Source organism: Trachymyrmex septentrionalis, unplaced genomic scaffold (assembly GCF_001594115.1).
Source record: "Trachymyrmex septentrionalis isolate Tsep2-gDNA-1 unplaced genomic scaffold, Tsep1.0 scaffold29, whole genome shotgun sequence".
NCBI lineage: Eukaryota > Metazoa > Arthropoda > Insecta > Hymenoptera > Formicidae > Trachymyrmex > Trachymyrmex septentrionalis.
In genome coordinates, this window is record NW_017305451.1 from 1,066,861 (window position 1) to 1,085,606 (window position 18,746).

Here is an 18,746-nt window from a genome sequence, read left to right on the forward strand (position 1 = left end):
TCTGTTTTTAATCAAAGTCAAATCATGTAACAAATTATATAACCTTATAATGTTTCTTTTTTTTTCTAAATAGATAATCTCTACAATATAAAAAAATAGATAAATTGGATAAATTGGAAATAAGGACAGGTTGACCATAGAAAGAATAATAAATCAGAAATGATTATTGTCGCTTAAGTAAATGCTATAAGGAATTTTTAATTTGCAATCATATTTACATAAGAATATTTACATTGAATTTATTTCTTTTCTGCATATTCGACTTTAAACTAGCTCGAGTGCATTATTAGCAGCATTTACTTATCTTAACATCATTTCATAAATTAATTCAAATTACTCTACGAGTGCAAGAGGTAACTTTTCCATCATTTTTTTATGTATCTTTCATTTAGATCAGTGATGCTCACCGTGAATTTTTTACAGCTTGTCAATTCATGATCAAAAATATAACCTTATATTTTCTACTTTAGGCAAACAAAATAAATATTGTGTAAGAATTTATCTATTTCTAAAAATATATAACAATGATCTCTAAAAAAGGTTGTGCATCACTGATTTTTAAAATTAAGAAATATAATTTTAGTTAAATATGAAGCTGCAAAAAAGTCACAATAAAATTTATGTTTGCAATGTTAATTATAATAACAGAGCTCGAATCTTTAAAAACTACTCCTCAATTATAAATTTTTTTTAAATGTATTGTTTCAGTAAAGAAGATTTTTATACGTTATTCAACACGACATACATTGTAAGAGTAAGTAGCAGAAATGGCAGAAGTAGAACAGTTTACAGATATAAAACTTTCTGTACCTTGGGGTCATGTTGCTGCCAGAACTTATGGTTCTCCCACAGGAAAGCCAGTCTTAGCAGTACATGGTCGTCTAGATAATGCAGGAACATTTACTAGATTGATGAAATATTTACCAAAAGAATTATTTTATTATGTATGCATAGATTTACCTGGCCATGGATGGTCATCACATTTTCCATCTTGGACGATATTAGACATTATGGATTATGCACATGCATTATATTTTGTCTTAGAAGCACTTCAATGGAAAACATTTATTTATCTAGGACACAGTTTGGGAGCACAAATAGGTATCATATTCAGTGTTTTTCATCCAAACAGAATCGAGAAGTTAATTTCTTTTGATGGGATTCTTCTGAATCCTACAAATAATGAATTTACAACTTATTTTAAGAATGCATCTGCATTCTCAGTAAAAGCTTATCATGAAGAAAAATCGTTGTCTTCTTTTACTAAAGAAGAAATATTACATGCTCTTAAAACTTTAAGGATTGGAGTTTTGAATTCTGAAGCTGCTGATGCGTTGTTTGAGCGTGCAGTTACAGAAGTAAATGGAAAATATATCTATAACAGAGATATACGATTAAAAAATCACCCTTTTTCATTTATGCAGACAAAAGAATGTCAGAAGTTTAACAGCATAGTTTCAGTTCCAATATATTTATGTATTCCATCTCACGGTATTATTTTTCCACATAACAAACTTATTATGCTAGTATTGGGAGCAATGAGGGCTAATTATAAAAAAATCATAGAAGTAATTCAGGTAGATGGAAATCATGACGTTCATAATAATAATCCTGAAAAAGTTGCACCATTTGTGTGTAAAATATTAAATAATGACTATTCTAGCAAACTGTAGATAATTGTGTGCATGCATGCACGCATGTATTCTTCAGTAGAAAAAGAAATTGTTAATAAACATAAACATAAAGGATATTCTAAATATAATTTATAATATATATCTCTATATATAAATATATGAAAGCAAATCAATAAGTACTCGTGTTTGAAGACGGGCGTTGCTGATACAAGTTGATATTATCATCGTGTATTACCATCTTTCAAACGGCGCCAAAATTTCAAAGTAATTCACGCGATAGTTTTGCCAGCAATTCGTAATGAGCGTATTTAGTGTTTTTCGATACAATGAAAAAAGAGCAATATCCATCCGTGATTCGATTTTTTTTTTTGGATTTTATTTTGGAAAAACGTGCAAAGAAATAAAAGTTTGGATGTCGTCTATGAGAACCCTTCACTATCTATGACAACCCCGTTGGATATTGGTTCAACAAATTCAAACGTCAAATTCATCTGTTTTTGATGAGGAGCGCCCAGGCCGCCCGACAAACGTGGTTACTGAGGAATTTATTGAAAAGGTCCACGACATGATTCTCGCTGATAGCCGAACGAAAGTGCGTGAAGTAACAGAGGTCGTAGGTGTGTCGTACGAAACGGCATTCAATATTTTGCATGATAACTTGGGAATAAAAAAGCTGTTGGCTCGATGGATGCCGCGATTGCTTACGGTGGATGACAAGCGGATGTAGCTATCAATTTCAAAGCAGTGTTTGGAGCTGTTTAAATGCAATCCGCAGGAATTTTTGCGTCGAGTCGTAACTGTTGATGAAACATGAATTCATCATTACTGGAGATCAAGGAACAGTCAAAATAGTGGATTTCATCCGGCGAATGTGCTCTGAAGAAGGTCAAGACGGTCCCATCGATTGGAAAGCTAATGACCACTGTTTTTTGCACAAGGCGTGATCTTCATCGACTATTTGGAGAAGAGAAAAACTATAGAAGTATGCTGATTTATTGGGCCAATTCAATGAATTGAAGAAAACGCATCTCCATTTGGCGAAAAAAGTGTTGTTCTACCACGACAATGCACCGGCTCTCCTCCGCAGTCGCTACAGCCAAATTAGTCGAATTACGCTACGAATTGCTGCCGCATCCATACTCTTCGGATTTGGTCCCCTGTGACTTCTTTCAAATTTGAAAAAATGGATTAGTGGAAAGATTCACATCAAATGAGGTCATCGCTGAAACAGAGGCTTATTTTGCAAAGTTCAACAAATTGTATTTTTTGGAGGAGTTAAAAAGTAACAGGAGCGTTGGGAAAAATGTATCCTCCTAGAAGGGAATTAATTGAAAAATAAAAAACAATTTTTGTAAAAAACTTGCTCTTCATTCTATATCTAACATGGATCCTTATTGATTTGCTTTCATAAATATTTATATTTCTCGAACTTTACATTTCACAATGTATATGTACTTGAACATTTCTTTTTTATATTTATAACGTATATATGTATAAGGATACAAGGTATATCGGGCTGTAAAGTTGTCATATAAAAAATAGTTGTAATGCATGACGCATTACAGTAAGAAAACTATTGTATTGTAAAAATTGTATTTTCCATAAGAAATTGTACAAAATTGTAAAATAGTTCATTCTTGTAAATTTTTATAAATTTACTATTGTAATTTTCACTAAACCTTTCATTTGATGGATTTTAATTTTTACTTCCTTATCTCTCAAAATAATGTCTCTTAGTTCGTTCTCGAAAACGATTGCAGTATGATTCATGAAAGAATCCTTTTTTGTATCATGTATATGATGTGGACTGAGTTGAATCTTGTACCAACATATTAAGGCATTTGGTAAAATTTTTCCTTTATTTATTTCTCCAAAATTCACGATTGTTTCAGTAGTCTCTGTTTCATTTATTTCTATCAATGTTCGTGCCTCAGACATAATTTCACATGAATATAAACTTGAATTCAAATCAAATATTTGGTTGATCTGTAGCAAAATAAACATGAAAATAAAAATCAACGTCTACTCAATCTAGAATTGAATTATACACATGGACTTACTTTATATTTATTAATGTATTCAGCGATTATGTAATTTGTACTTTTATTTACTTTATTGGCTATATTATCCCGCACAAATAGATCATCTTCGCTGTCTGAACTCTGAAAAGAAAAATATATTCATTTATTTTACTATCATTTTAAATAAATAAGTTCTGCACAAAATTTTATTTTTAATCATTCTTTTTTATAAAATATGTCTTTTATTTAAATATAAATTACATAATTAAATACTGTGTATCGTTATACCATATCAGAAGTGTCAAATGAAGACGATCTTTGGAGATTTACATTTTGTACATAAACCATATTTGGTAAATCTTCTGAGTATACTAACTGTCCCATAAGAAAAATCTTCTCTGGCAATAATACACCATTTGTTTTCAGCAAGTTCCTAAGATAATAGATGATAACAAATATTAATATTTTATAATTATATAAAACATATAAATATTATATACAGTATGTAAATATTATATACAATATAATACCTGGAAATTTGATAACAACTACCTTGGTCATCTCTTAATTCACCTTTAATATCAAAATTATAAACAAATATGGAATCTAGAGAATATGGAATTTCCTCATAATTTGATATCATATGTACTTTCTCTTGAATCTCGCTATCACGAGCTACTTGTTCAATTAGAACACGTAGCATTGGATTGTCAGTTTTGTAATATAAAATTTCACTATCTTTACATTCCTTTAAAAGAGTCAACCCGTAGATTGGAAAAGGTGAAGTATCCAAAATATATTTCATTTTTCTATTCTTTTGAGATCTACCAATTTCTGTGAGCAATTTGACATAATCGAAGTCGTTTAGAAAGGCAATGACTTCTTTTGGCAAATGATACAAAGTTATACAATTTTCACTATAACGTTCATTATTCGTGCTATAAGAACATTTCAGTTTGCTCTTCAAAGTTTCCGCTTTTATCGTCAATACATCACCCTCATGACATACAGTTGGCACCGTCGGGAAAACAGCAAATTGCCAACAAGATTTCCCATCCGAAGAATCCAGTGTGATCTCTTCGTCAAGATGTAACTTGAACCAAGTGATTAAACCATCTATGATACCATCGTATCTACATTTTGTTTGTAGCATCTGCTTTATTCCATCTTTGCAGAATTCATACAATTCTAGTAGACTATTAAAATTCACATTAAAAAGCAACTGTGGCTCTGTAATGTAATTCATTTGAACTTTCTCCAGGTTTTCTGTATCGTAATATTCGTCGTCCGATAATATAGACACATTATTAAAGTTTAAAGGACAGTTCTCTTTTATCTTGTCAAAAACCACTGACGATCTGTATCTAATGTATTCACATTCAATAACTGCTGTGTAAACCGTCGCGCCCATAGGTATTACCATACCATTTAAATCTAAAATATTCATATGTACGTTAATCATAGATGGTATTACAAGCTCTCCAAATAAGCCAGCATCAAATGTTTCAGTCACTATTAATTTTACTCTAGAATTACAGGTAATGGTTTTAATATTAATCAATGCATAATATTGTAACTAATTAATTAATGCAAATCATTTTTAAAATGTATATAAGTATATACTGTATTATACACATGCATATATACACACAAACCTTTCTGAAATATCCATTGGTACTTTAAGATCGAATGACAGTTTTGATATTAATGTTATGTCAGCTGCATTGTTAGATTCAAATACTTCTTTCGCAATCAGTGTCATTGCTTCAGAGCATTCACATGCATAAACTTTTTTGGCTCCAGCATCTTTTGCATATAGACTCAAAAGACCTGTACCAGTCCCTACATCCAATACTGTATCATAGCCCTGACTGACTCTCTTACGTATGGCTCGCTCAAAAGCATTGTTTCTCTGTTTGTCATTGAGCATTGTAAAATGCCACCTATCCACTGCCATACTATATGCATTTTGCAAGTTTCGCTCTGCCGGTAGAAAGTTAACATCAACTTTCAAAGCTCTTTTTAAATATTCTATTGCCCTTATGGGATGGTTATTCCTTTAACAAGTATATGCAGCATTCTATGAGTCTTTTTTAGATCAGGAATAATAATGAAAAGAATTTATTGTAAAGGTAATTGAAAAATTAGTATATGCATTATATAGTGTATAGATTACCTCAACAAGTGTGCTGCAAAATTATTTAGCATACGAGGATTGTTTGGATAAATATTCAAGGAAAATTTGTAGGAGCTTACAATATCTGAAAATTTGTTGTCATTTGCTAATTGCATTCCCCATTCACCTAAAAAGTAAATATTATTATATATTGTTATATAAAAATAAATATATTTCTCTGATATTTAGGTATAAATACAGATTATACAAATGTCTTACACAGAACATCTGTAAACGTTTCTTCAATTTCTGATCTCCTTGTAGACAGTTTTGCAAAAATAATGTAATATGCAAAAGCTTTCCCAACATTTCCAATCCTGTCATATTCTCTGGCTTTTTGCAGTGACTCCTCCAATATATTATTTACTTCTGCTTGCATTTTTGCATCGATTAAATTTATTTTTATCTCATTCGCCTTGGTTTTATAATGACATTGACTTTGAAAAATTAGAGATTGATATTATCACAAGACAATCGTGTGACTAATTTTAATTATCAATATTGTATACACATGCACGAGCAAACATACATATGTCAAATATGAAATTAACCTAACCTAACATTTGTTTGCCCCTTCCGTACCGACATTACCGACTGAAAAACAGTCAACTTTCTAAAAATACATCGCAATAAAAATAGAGAGGACGCTCTCGAATTTTTGTTTTGAATGATGAGACCTGTAATTTTTAGCTGAACTTTTACACCAGTTCATCTTTCTTCTTCTTCTTTCCTCCTAAAGAGAAAAGGAAGAAAGATGAACTGGTGCAAAAGTTCAGCCAAAAAGAACAGGTCTAAAAAAAAGGAACGTTCCTAAAAACGTCCAATACAGTATTGAATAATCATTGCTGAATTTTGTCCAATTTTGGAATATGTTCGTCATAAAAAATCGAAAATGTAAATTAGAATTTAATCGATTGAAACAAACAGCTAAGATTAGTTTTCCGATTACAAAATTTAATTAAAATTTAATTTTTAATTCACAAGCTTTAATTTTCAATATGTAATCTGATACGAGTTTAATGCTCGCTAGTATCGCATTATTGCGTTCTCAATCTTATCAAGAAGAAGTATTATAACGGCTTCCGTTTACATGTGTATGTCATACATATATATACATTTAATACACTCAACGGGAAACACATCTGCCACATCATATAGACTGTGATCAAAGTCTCGCTACAAATGTTTTGAAGCATTTGATAAACCAATTAGAAGAAAGAATTTTACAAACTGATCAGTTAAAAAACGCTTCAAAGCGTTTGCAGCATCACGTTGACCATACCCATAATTGAACGATATATATAATATAAATATATAGCCAACACAGAAATGTCAAAACATTAAATTGTGTTGTACATAGAAAAAAATAATATATTACAAAAAGAAGAATTTGGCAGTAAATTAATGTTCAATCCATAACATTTAATTCGTCCAAAAAATGTATATATACATAATTCTGGCATAAAATAAATTTATTCTTTTTTTATCTCCTATTTCTAATTTATTTTGCACATACATTACGATAATTATCTCTACCCTACTTTCCTATAATTAAAAATGTCCAATTAGAAAATTACAAATTAATCAAATTATAAGGACATTGCATGTCGTGAAGTACAGATTTTAAAGGCGATATTTATTCCTAAAAAGAGAAATTATCTAAATTTTTTGTTTTAAAAAAAAACAAATAAATTTTTCAAAGATGTTGTGGAAAATCCATTATTAAAATTAATTATATTCGATATGACAATGATAAAAATTCTTTCATTTTTCCTCTAAATTTTATCATTTTTTCATTTCGTAATTCATTAATTATTTCATCGTATCGTGATTGAAAGCTATAATATAATAATGTCAATGTCAACTGAAGATGTATTACGTTTTTTAGCTACTTCATCGATTCTCGAGTTATCCTAATGTAAAAATAACATACTTTATTAACTGTATTTATATCATACAGCACGGTTATTACCGGCATGGAGCTCGAGAATTCATTCGAGCTCATTCGAGCAAAAACTTAAAGAAGAATCAGATCATGAAATGTATATACGTTGGCATGACGCACTGTCTAGATATTAAAACAACGAATTATCTAGGATGGCGTGAGGACAAGGAATTGCGGAATTATGCGGCAAAGGATCGATTCGTCCGGCGAGACGATTCGATCATCGTCCTTGCCTTCGTCGGATGCTCCGTGGGTGGGTCTCTGCTCTGCCAAAAAAAGAAATGATCAGAGAGAAATGATTCGGCTGTGCTGTGGAAAAGATACGGCCCATATATGGTGTAATTGAGACGTCCGTTACATGCAGGTCCTGCCTAGTGATAGCGAAACAGAACTCCGCCGAAATTCTGCAGGGAATTCGTTATTCTTAAGAATAGATCACGTGATTATGTTCTTTAAATTACGATTGTGGGATTCAGAAGGAGACGAGAATTGATTTTTGATGACTAATAATAATTCGAATGAGCGTCAACGGACTACATTGTTCCGCGGTGGAGAAATGCGATCGGGCGTGATGCGTGCTGCGGTCCAGCGATTGACCAATCGCCGTGCGGCACGACGTCATCGTCGGCCAATCAGCGCGCGCTGGAACGGTCGATTCCAGCGGGTATAAATTGCGCGTAGTAGGCTCCGCACGCCCAATAGTCGCTGGTCGCCGATCGTACGTCGTATAGTTGTTAGCAAAAGCTCCATTACTTGCTTTCGCCAACTATCGATCGCCCCGTGGTGGCTATATCCTGTTCCATTTTCTAAGAGGACAACGAACAACCCATAATACAAAATGGTAAGTCGCCGAATTGTCGGATTTTTCCTTCTGCGAGTACAATCGCGATTTTTACCGTGTCGGCGTCGCCCTTCTCGTCAAAGACGACGGCCATTTTGTAACGGTTAAACGCCGGCCGGTCGTGGCGTTTGCTAAATTTAGATTGCGTCACCCCGCCTTTATCCAAAAATTACAAAGATTTTTATCGCGTATCCATTTAATTCTTGCTATTATTACTCTGTTACTTAGAGAAAATTGCTGTTTCCGTTATAAGTCCAAGCATATTCTATGAGCAAAAGCCATTGACCTCGATGAGCCATTTCAGAAAATCAATATGACGCTTTCCCTTGTGTTCATCATTGGAGATTTCTAGCAAGAAACGAGTTGATACAAATTATTAGTTATGTTTAATCCGCTCGTCGAGCGATCAGGGTTACTTCCAAGTTGTCCTTTTCGTAAAATATTTTACTCGATATAATGTACGTTACATGTACTATATATTTCAAATAAGTTTTTTATAATGTAATCCAGATTTATATTAAAAGAATTAATCATATTCAATTACTTGAGGCTAGCTGTATTCCGTTATGTTCACTGCAAATACTAAAATTTTATAATACATATATATATTATAGATTTTCAATATACTCGCAGTAAATATATTGTACGTATAATGGAACCCATTCTTTGAACACTCCCATTCTGTCTTTGTTTGATACTGAGTGAGAGGTTACATTCCATGATGGCGCTTTCAACGCTAATGCTGTTTTTATCTACGAGTTCATTTGATGCCACAAATATTTCGATTTTGTAATCGGTCAATTAGTAAAATTTTTTCTTTTTTAGTCAACCAAACAAATACTTTACAGTATTTATGTCAAGTAAACTTCATTTTTTATCATCCATTAAATGTAAAACAATAAATATGATCTAATCATATCTTTGAATGCATCCAAAGATAAAAGGCACTTAACATTTAGATACAAATCTATACAAATATTGTCTTTATTACAATGCATTTAGAAAGGTGATATTTATGTCCATCTTTATCGTTCATTATATTTACAACAAATATAGAATAATGCAATAGCGTCTCCCTGATGCCATGGAATGTTAAGAAAGAACAATGTTTGTGTCGACTTATCATCAACTGTAATGCTCAATATCTCTTGTATCAACATGTACCTCTTGCTAGGAAGCTCTAATATTAGTCATTTGTCACTGTTTTGTAAAAGCCTGAGCATGATACGATGAGATATGCTTAATGTTCTTTTTAATTCATTTAGCGTGAGTGCATCTCAATCCACGTTGGACAAGCTGGTGTACAGATTGGTAATGCTTGCTGGGAGCTGTACTGCCTGGAACATGGCATTCAGCCGGATGGTCAGATGCCGTCTGACAAGACTATCGGAGGTGGAGACGACAGTTTCAACACCTTCTTTAGCGAGACTGGTGCCGGCAAGCATGTACCCAGAGCTGTCTTTATCGATTTGGAACCTACTGTAGTCGGTATGTATATTTAGTCCTTACTCTTTGACTTGGTACCTAACAAATTTTACTTACTTAAATGTTTATATGTACAGATGAGGTTCGCACTGGAACTTATCGTCAGCTCTTCCATCCGGAGCAATTGATCACTGGCAAGGAGGATGCTGCAAACAACTACGCTCGCGGTCATTACACGATTGGCAAGGAGATCGTTGATCTCGTGCTGGACCGCATTCGCAAGCTCGCAGACCAATGTACCGGCCTGCAAGGATTCCTCATCTTCCACTCATTCGGTGGTGGCACCGGTTCAGGCTTCACATCCCTGTTGATGGAGCGTTTGTCTGTTGACTATGGCAAGAAGTCGAAACTCGAATTCGCTATTTATCCCGCACCACAAGTTTCCACTGCCGTGGTCGAGCCATACAACTCTATCTTGACGACGCACACTACTCTTGAGCATTCCGACTGCGCATTTATGGTTGACAATGAGGCGATTTATGACATTTGTCGTCGCAATTTGGATATCGAGAGACCAACCTACACGAATCTTAATCGCCTGATCGGCCAGATTGTATCGTCCATCACGGCCTCTCTGCGATTCGATGGTGCCCTGAACGTCGATCTAACGGAATTCCAGACCAACTTGGTGCCCTACCCGAGAATCCACTTCCCGCTGGTGACGTACGCGCCCGTTATTTCGGCCGAGAAGGCTTATCATGAGCAACTCTCCGTTTCGGAGATCACAAACGCCTGCTTCGAACCAGCTAATCAGATGGTCAAATGTGACCCGCGTCATGGCAAGTACATGGCCTGCTGCATGTTGTATCGTGGCGACGTCGTACCCAAGGACGTCAACGCGGCAATCGCTACCATCAAGACGAAGCGTACCATTCAATTCGTCGACTGGTGTCCCACCGGTTTCAAAGTCGGCATCAACTATCAGCCACCGACCGTCGTGCCCGGCGGCGATCTTGCCAAGGTTCAGCGTGCCGTTTGCATGTTGTCGAACACCACTGCCATCGCGGAGGCCTGGGCTCGTTTAGATCATAAGTTCGATCTTATGTATGCCAAGCGTGCATTCGTGCATTGGTATGTTGGCGAAGGTATGGAGGAAGGAGAATTCTCCGAGGCACGCGAGGATCTCGCCGCGCTCGAGAAAGATTATGAGGAGGTTGGAATGGATTCCGCAGAAGGTGAAGGCGAAGAGGGTGCCGAGGAATATTAAAATACAATTATTGCTCGCCCTTTTATCTCCTGATTTTGAAATATCTTATGTGTTTTGAAATAAAGTAACTGAATCCATTTGCCACGCAAATTTGTGTCTAATTGATACACTATCCTTGTCTTGAATCACAGAACTTTATCTGTCGACCACACTAAAAATATTAAACTTGTTACTTGTTTATTATGTTACTTTTAGCACATCGTCCAGATAAATTTTTTTACGCAATGATTATATAATTGTATCATTATCATTACAAAACAAATTTTTGTCTAGCTGAAGTTTTCTGAAATATGTTTAAAAAAATTTAATGGCATGTATTCATTACGTGTTTGTTGTCTATTCAAAATGTGCGTTCTTGTTTTTCAAAAATAAAGTGTAGCTTTTTATTAAGAGAAAATGGTAATAGTATTTAAAAAATCATAATACTATTGAAAAAATAATTTATTATATATTTTTTTACAATTTTATGATTAGACTCATTACGTCCATATACAAATATTCACATGATCCTTTAAATTTAATTAACATTTAACTACAATACATTTCGTAAAAAGCGAGAAATTTTATTGAATATTTATCCATGATCAACTTTAAAAAAACAATGATTTATGTAAATTTGAAAAACTAATTTATAATTTAGCAACATTGATTCAATCATCGTATTCCAAGACAAAATCTTCATCATAATTAAATTCTTCGTCCTCTGAATAATAATCCAGATATTCAGCGTGAAAATCAAAATCGTCATCGTCATCCAGTTCGTCGGGTATCATACCGCGATATAACATGTTGAAACATTTGGAATCCGGATTTCGAAAATGTAAGTAAGGCGCCTCGGGATTCAGCCGCGTGCCGCACAGCCAACAGAAATACGTGCCGCAGTGCGAACAAGTCATCTTGTTACAGCCATCCGATTTCTGAAACAATTCGCCAACATATGTGTTAATCACCCGATAACAAGCATAATCTTGTATCTATGAAACAAATTTGATTTTGCACCTCGATTGCAGTTTTACAATGAGGACAGTTGTGGCTATTATCATTAATCCAATTTTCAGACATTGTATTCTCTAACATCGTTTGAAGCTGTCTCTTGCCGTAATGCTTTTCCATTTCGGCCTTCTTCTCGTTACTGGCTGATTGATATTCATTCAATAATCGTTGTTTCTCAGCTATTAATAAAATCAACACGATGTGTATTAATATTAATATAAAATATAAATTCTAACGAAATTTTTGTTTGGAACTAAATGATATAAAAGCGAATAGCTTATTATATGGAGTGGTGTGTCAATTTAAAAACTTAGCTTGATATCATTGATGTAATCTACTGAAGCAAATATATTGAAAAAAACTTTGTTTCTCGAAAGCATTAATTAAGTGACTTACATCATTATATCTTTCATCCCTCCATATGTAGAATGCAAATATTACTCACAGGATTTAGATGCATACCTGAACTAATTTTGCAGGGTTCTACCCCATGGTAAACCATCTTACAACGAATACAGAATGCATATTGACAAACGGGACATCTCGCCATGTTATCATCAGGATCGCGAGTGACTGGATACTGACAGTGTCGTCTTGGACAATAAACTATATCCATCATAGTATCTAACGTAGTACTTAACAATAAGGAATCGTACTTTGAAAATAACTCCGAACTTACCAACTCTTTTACCTATAATAAAACATACACACAAGTATATCACAAGTACACAATAAAATCAGTAAGATACTCAATATGAATGCAATATGAATTATACAATATAAATACAATATAATTAATATAATATGATATATGAAATAGTTACTTGGCCGGGCGTAGCCTCAAACTTGCACTTCTCTTCAGGACAACAAATATTCTGTACATTTCCATCTTTGATCTTTACTTCAAAATAACCCCTAATGCAATCTTTACAGAAAGTATGGGCACAAGGCAAAAACTGTGTACAATGCTCCCCTGATTTGTCGGTGAAGCAGATATTACATGTGTAAAAATTCTTTTTGAATTCAATTTGCTTTCGCTTCTCGTTATAATCGATCAACATCTGAATAGGATTCCTACCGATCGGACAGTCTAAAATGGCTCTTTTGTCGATGACACTGGTTTTTTTGGACACACCACTGTCTCTGTTGACTTCGCTGTTAGATTGCTTGTTAGGCTCATTTACTTCCTTGTTTGTCTGCGAGCCTTGTAATTTTTCCACTGTTCTTTTATAAGATGTGTACATGCAATCCATATCTATACGGTCCTTTATCTTTAAATAGCTAAGTGTTTTATCCTGGAGAAACTCTACCCAAATGAACAAAATCTCCTGCTTGCTGTTCTCCCATAATATGTCGAGTTTTCTGCATAACTTAGACAATACTACTGGATACAACCAAGAGGAGCATAACATAAACGTAGGTGCCGACATGGATGGATAATCCTCCGGCAGTGTGACGTGCAATGTCAAGGGTGGTAGATATGATATCTGTACTTCCTGCGCCAAATCTACTTCGTGTCTCAGATCCTTGTATGACAAATGACATTTTGCTGGCAGATTTACAAATATTTTAAAAGTACATTCAAATCGGCCGTTCTCTTCGTGATACGAAAATTCTTCTTCAGTGTAAATGCTTTCCAACGCGGTGACCTCGTCCTTTTGTTTCTCGTAGTCCATCGACTGAAAAACAGAGCCGATTATCGGACTCTAAATCACGCGTACATTTTCTGATAATGAAAACAAATCTCTTATTTACCAAATCTGGAAGCTCTGAGCGCTCTTAAACGGGCTACGTTAGGTCTCACGGTTAATCGTGACGCACTTTGCGATTTGGCTATCAAAAGCGGAGCATGTTGTGCGGACGACCGTTTGAGATGAGGAGGTTATGCGCTCGAGTCGAGTTCCGGAGCAATTTCACGTTTACTCCGAATAGCTGCGAATTCGTTATGCGGCCTGCCCGAGGATCTTAAGGTGCCAAGTGATGAGGCACAAGTAGAAATCTCGTACACTGCCTCGTGAATAACGCAACAATGCGTAACAAGACTTATACACCACGATGAAAGAACTTGATGACACTGCGCGTAGTGCACTGCACAGCGCTCAACTACTTGACATGACTAGTTTTTTTGTTTTTTTTTGTTTTTACGTTTATAATGAAAGATCAAAGAAATGCAAGAGTACATTATTCAGGAATAATACATCGTAATTATTATTTTTAAATATAAGTAATTTTAAACAATAATATTAAATAAAATATCATATATTATTTAAACTCGGTATATGTTGTTTCATGAACAAAATTTAATAAACGAAGCAAGGTTCTACCGAAGAATACCAACAAAAACAACATTAAACACAATAAAATAATAATAATTAAAAAAAAGAAATGATATATAATAAATTCAGAGAAAGAAGTACAGTTCTTTACTCATTTATATTAAATTTCATTTCGATATTTATTTTGATTATTTTTCCTCGGATATTTTTCTTCAATATTTTTATTATTTTCGGCGACTTATCGATTTTCGAGGCAGTCTCGTAGTGTCTTCGGTGGCCAAAATGGACATGTTCTTATCTCAATCCGAGTATTGTATCATCTTTAATTTTTCAAAGTTTCTACAAAGTTTAACATTTTATTTATTTTATTCCACTTTTTTATTACACGGTTATACTAAAAGTTTGGACTTAGTTGTTATATATCGAAGGAGATTAGGCTAAAGATCTTCGAGATATATCGAGATCGCATACATATTACATATGGCGGCGCCCAGGAGATAAATGTTCAGTGCATGTTCGATCAGTTCAGTGTTGATGCATTATGTTACAATGGCATTATTGGCATATCGTTGACACGTCGAAGTCGACACGAAGCCAACGCCGGGCTTTCCGTTTATCACGGCCGCTTATCGCCCTCGTCAATCGTTGACGAGGCAAGTGCTCGAAAATCGAGACCGGTGTCCGAACGTTCATTCAACATTTCAACGATGAGTACCGAGGACGAAACGTTGAAGTCGTCAATCCCGATATACGTTAACGCGATGATGTCCGTGTGCGCGTTCGGCTTGACCGTACATCTGATTCCGAGGATAAAATCCATGTTTGTCCAAGCTAACCTCTACGGTGTCGACATGAACAAGAGATGCAGTGGAAAAATGTGAGTGAGGATACCTGAACTTAATACCGTTTAAGCTTTACCTCCTGGAGCTGATTGATTCCACGATATACATTTGTTAATTTTAATATTAAAGCACATAATTATAATCTTTTCAATTTTTATCCCGTGGAGTTGATCAGTTTGCCTTTCCAGAGGCTCGTTTGAATATGAAATATTTCATTGTTTTTGTATGTTTTTCTATCGATCGTTCTGTATGTAACAATAGGCCTGTTCTTTTTGGCTAAACTTTTGTACCAGTTCATCTTTCTTCCTTTTCTCTCTAGGAGGAAAGAAGAGGAAGGAAGATGAACTGGTGTAAAAGTTCAGCTAAAAAGAACAGGCTTATTGCTTGACACGACCGACTGTACTTTTACAGACCGGAGGCGATAGGTGTTGTCACTGGATGTGTATTTCTTATAACAATGTTCCTATTTATTCCTGTACCATTTACTGATTGTCTATTTAGGAATGTAAACTTTCCACACAATGAGGTACAGTATAGATATCAGTCAGAAAGTATAGCTAATTTCTTTCTTTTCTATTCTGATTATAGAAAATTAAACTAAAGCTGCTTTTCTTTTAGGAAATACAATTGTTGACACAAATATTTTATCTTTGTTATTCATTGAGAATGCCAAAAAGAATGACGTTTGTATTATTTCCTAAAAAGAAAGCAGCCTTCTAAGATTAATCAATAACTTAATTGGAAATGACTTACATTTAATCTAAAAATATAAGATATAAAATACGATATTCTATATTATTCTCTAATTTTAAAACATACGTAGATTTGTAACCAATGTAAAGCACAAGCTTTCTATTACAGTTTGTTGATTTTCTGGCTGCATTATTGTCCATATGTTGCATGCTACTCTTGGGCTTTGCCGATGATGTTTTGGATCTTCGTTGGCGGCATAAATTACTTCTACCAACTATAGCATCTTTGCCATTACTGATGGTTTATTATGTCAACTTTAACTCTACTATAATCATCGTACCAAAGCCGTTGAGATCATGGTTTGGTTTTTCGTTGGATTTATGGATTTTTTATTATGTATATATGGGAATGTTAGCAGTGTTTTGTACAAACGCTATAAATATATTAGCCGGGATAAACGGTTTAGAGGTTGGGCAAAGTTTAATCATCGCTACAAGTATTCTCATCTTTAACATTATCGAGTTATTTGGCAGTCAATGGAAAGCGCATCAGTTTTCAATATATTTTATGCTGCCTTATATAGCAACTTCCTTCGCATTATTCAAATTTAATTGGTAAGTTAGACTAAAAGTATTTTTTATTCTAAAATATTACTAATAATAACAATTATATTATCATAATATGATATAAAAAAAAGAAATATTTGGATAAGGGGAGTTTCAAATTGTCAGGCATATAAGTTGTATGTATAAACCATTTAACATTTATATTTTGTCAACGTAATATTTTAGTGTATAAATTTAGTATAATATTACATTAGTGTACATTGAGTATTGAGTATGAGTTAATATCACAGTCGGGTGCGACCAGTACGTCAGTAATAATCTAATTTAGCGTAAAAATTCTCTACCAACCAGTCGTACTTCCACGTATTATTGAGAATCGTTTCTGGCGCGAAGTAGGAATCCCTAGACTTGGAGACTCTCAGAAGATTGGTTTTACCGTCTAACCACAGTCCACTACCTATTAGGTCCTCTACAAACGGCACGTCGATAGTCTTCTCGATATAAATCTCCTTAGATTGAACTTTATTGCGAAGACCGATAATAATATTTGCGGGCGCCTGGCATAGATTACAGTACCATCCGCCGTAATGATTCAAATCTCCTATGACTAATCCCAAAATATCTCTCTCGCTGGTGTCTCCGTCCAACTGTTGTCGCAATACAAGCGAGTTGGATTGATAGGCATTGCGCATCAAACCGACGGTGTATGCGCCGAGTGTGATCGTTGTCTTTAGCGGATGTTGCCAAAAGAAGCCGTATATTGACCATCTTAATCTAAATCCGATGGGCTGAGGCCAACCGTCGTAAACTTTGAGGAACATTAATGCCCTGGAGTTCAGTATCTGCTCCGGCTCCGTTGTCACGTAGATGTCGTCGTCTTTTAGACTCTGCACCACAGTCTTGATTTTATCCCAGACATATCTCGATACTGTCCGGGATGGTTTGTGGGACTTGGTTGCCACGTTGATGTACAGAATCTTCTTTTGCTCTCGCTGTAACAGTCCTTTGGACAGTTTGTGCCGGAAATTATCCTCCGCGTTATTGAAATCACAAATTACAAAAAGGTCCACCACGTTGTAAAGTTCCTCCACTATCACCTCAGCGATCGCCGAGTTGTAGTCGCTTATAAAAAAGGTGTGAATAATGTGCCTGGCAGTTTTGCGACGTTTCAGGCTAACGTTCTGCTTCGACGCCATGATTGCCCTCCACACGACTTCTGGTTGTCCGCAATCCAAGCCATGCCATCCTTGATTGCAGATACATCTTTCCAAATGCTCATTGCTTTTCATTTTACGCTGGTCCACTCCATATTTCCAGCATACGGTATGATTGTATACTTCAAACAGCCTAAACGTCTTGACATCTTTCAACGCTACCTCCCCATTGATTGTCTGATAGATTGACGACTTCTTACGATTGCCCTGATTTACGTGCAGTTCCTTCAATTAAAAAAAAATTAGTTCTAGTGTATTTCCAATAAATACATCGGTTTATATGGTCAATCACAAATTCGCAGCACCTGCGATGCCTCAAACTTGACGAAACTGACGGATGCACGAGTCGTAGATGCAGCTAGCTCGGGCGGCGGAGTTGTGGCGACATAGATCATAACAATCAGAACTTGCAAGACCAATAGAGTATACAGCAACGCCAGCTTCCCATCTAGACGGACCTGCATGGCACTGATCCCTGCGCTCAGATAGTTCAATTTCTCATCTTACGTTCTCGAAGAGAAATCTTGGTAGCTGTCTGAGACATCTTCGTTGAAATTACAGTCTCATGAGTATCATCTGAAAATATAATCAGTAACTTAAATTTATATTTTTAATTTTCAATTTTCGATTTTTTTTGTTTTTGGTTAAAGAGATCCACAATATTTTACACCGTGCATTTTTACTTAAAACCCACTCTAGACGATCTATAACTTGTTTTAGAATACAGGATGGAATTCTATTTATAATTTTATGTGCTGTGCAGAGAACAATTGAAGAATCGGAATGCATATGCATATATATGTATATATATATATATATAAATAAAATATATATAACATACGTATATATTACA

At 34.7% G+C, this 18,746-nt stretch overlaps 6 protein-coding genes across 9 annotated transcripts in view; 3 read left to right on the forward strand and 3 right to left on the reverse strand.

The window, feature by feature from the left end:
- LOC108749315 (serine hydrolase-like protein) overlaps positions 1–1,741 on the forward strand; it is a 2,329-nt gene extending 588 nt beyond the window's left edge. The window contains exons 2-4 of one of the 3 annotated variants that reach the window (XM_018487921.1): positions 74–353; positions 709–754; positions 955–1,741. In XM_018487921.1, the coding sequence (XP_018343423.1) occupies positions 1,011–1,673 (663 nt within the window). In that variant the 5' untranslated portion in view covers positions 74–353; positions 709–754; positions 955–1,010 and the 3' untranslated portion in view covers positions 1,674–1,741. Of the gene's footprint in view, positions 1–73; positions 354–708 lie in introns of all 3 variants that reach the window. The other 2 variants (XM_018487922.1, XM_018487920.1) reach the window with 2 other exon arrangements.
- Positions 1,742–3,279: 1,538 nt separating this feature from the next.
- LOC108749332 (putative protein arginine N-methyltransferase 9) lies at positions 3,280–6,411 on the reverse strand. Of its 2 annotated transcripts, XM_018487944.1 has the most exons (7): positions 6,051–6,411; positions 5,832–5,958; positions 5,311–5,712; positions 4,186–5,181; positions 3,944–4,088; positions 3,695–3,796; positions 3,280–3,620 (listed from the first exon to the last, which is right to left on the reverse strand). In XM_018487944.1, exons 1-7 carry the CDS (start codon positions 6,208–6,210, stop codon positions 3,282–3,284), a joined length of 2,271 nt encoding a protein of 756 aa, XP_018343446.1. In that variant the 5' UTR covers positions 6,211–6,411; the 3' UTR covers positions 3,280–3,281. The 2 variants fall into 2 exon arrangements, with proteins under 2 accessions (XP_018343446.1, XP_018343447.1); XM_018487945.1 differs by lacking the exon at positions 6,051–6,411 and having other exon boundaries at positions 5,311–5,735; positions 5,832–5,908.
- A 2,054-nt stretch (positions 6,412–8,465) lies between these two features.
- LOC108749423 (tubulin alpha-1 chain-like) lies at positions 8,466–11,456 on the forward strand. The gene is made up of 3 exons (XM_018488123.1): positions 8,466–8,617; positions 9,883–10,105; positions 10,180–11,456. Exons 1-3 carry the CDS (start codon positions 8,615–8,617, stop codon positions 11,307–11,309), a joined length of 1,356 nt encoding a protein of 451 aa, XP_018343625.1. The 5' UTR covers positions 8,466–8,614; the 3' UTR covers positions 11,310–11,456.
- Positions 11,457–11,944: 488 nt separating this feature from the next.
- LOC108749330 (E3 ubiquitin-protein ligase RNF14-like) lies at positions 11,945–14,403 on the reverse strand. The gene is made up of 5 exons (XM_018487941.1): positions 14,058–14,403; positions 13,127–13,981; positions 12,765–12,993; positions 12,309–12,481; positions 11,945–12,226 (listed from the first exon to the last, which is right to left on the reverse strand). The coding sequence occupies exons 2-5, from the start codon at positions 13,976–13,978 to the stop codon at positions 11,960–11,962; spliced, it is 1,521 nt and encodes a 506-aa protein (XP_018343443.1). The 5' UTR covers positions 13,979–13,981; positions 14,058–14,403; the 3' UTR covers positions 11,945–11,959.
- Positions 14,404–15,063: 660 nt separating this feature from the next.
- The window catches only part of LOC108749421 (UDP-N-acetylglucosamine--dolichyl-phosphate N-acetylglucosaminephosphotransferase), a 5,729-nt gene continuing 2,046 nt past the window's right edge, over positions 15,064–18,746 (forward strand). Inside the window, exons 1-3 of the mRNA XM_018488121.1 lie at positions 15,064–15,455; positions 15,832–15,946; positions 16,282–16,727. Of these exons, the coding sequence (XP_018343623.1) occupies positions 15,091–15,455; positions 15,832–15,946; positions 16,282–16,727 (926 nt within the window). The 5' untranslated portion in view covers positions 15,064–15,090. The remainder of the gene's footprint in view (positions 15,456–15,831; positions 15,947–16,281; positions 16,728–18,746) is intronic.
- LOC108749422 (beta-1,4-mannosyl-glycoprotein 4-beta-N-acetylglucosaminyltransferase) lies at positions 16,931–18,469 on the reverse strand. Its single transcript, XM_018488122.1, has 2 exons — positions 18,199–18,469; positions 16,931–18,118 (listed from the first exon to the last, which is right to left on the reverse strand). The coding sequence occupies exons 1-2, from the start codon at positions 18,355–18,357 to the stop codon at positions 16,988–16,990; spliced, it is 1,290 nt and encodes a 429-aa protein (XP_018343624.1). The 5' UTR covers positions 18,358–18,469; the 3' UTR covers positions 16,931–16,987.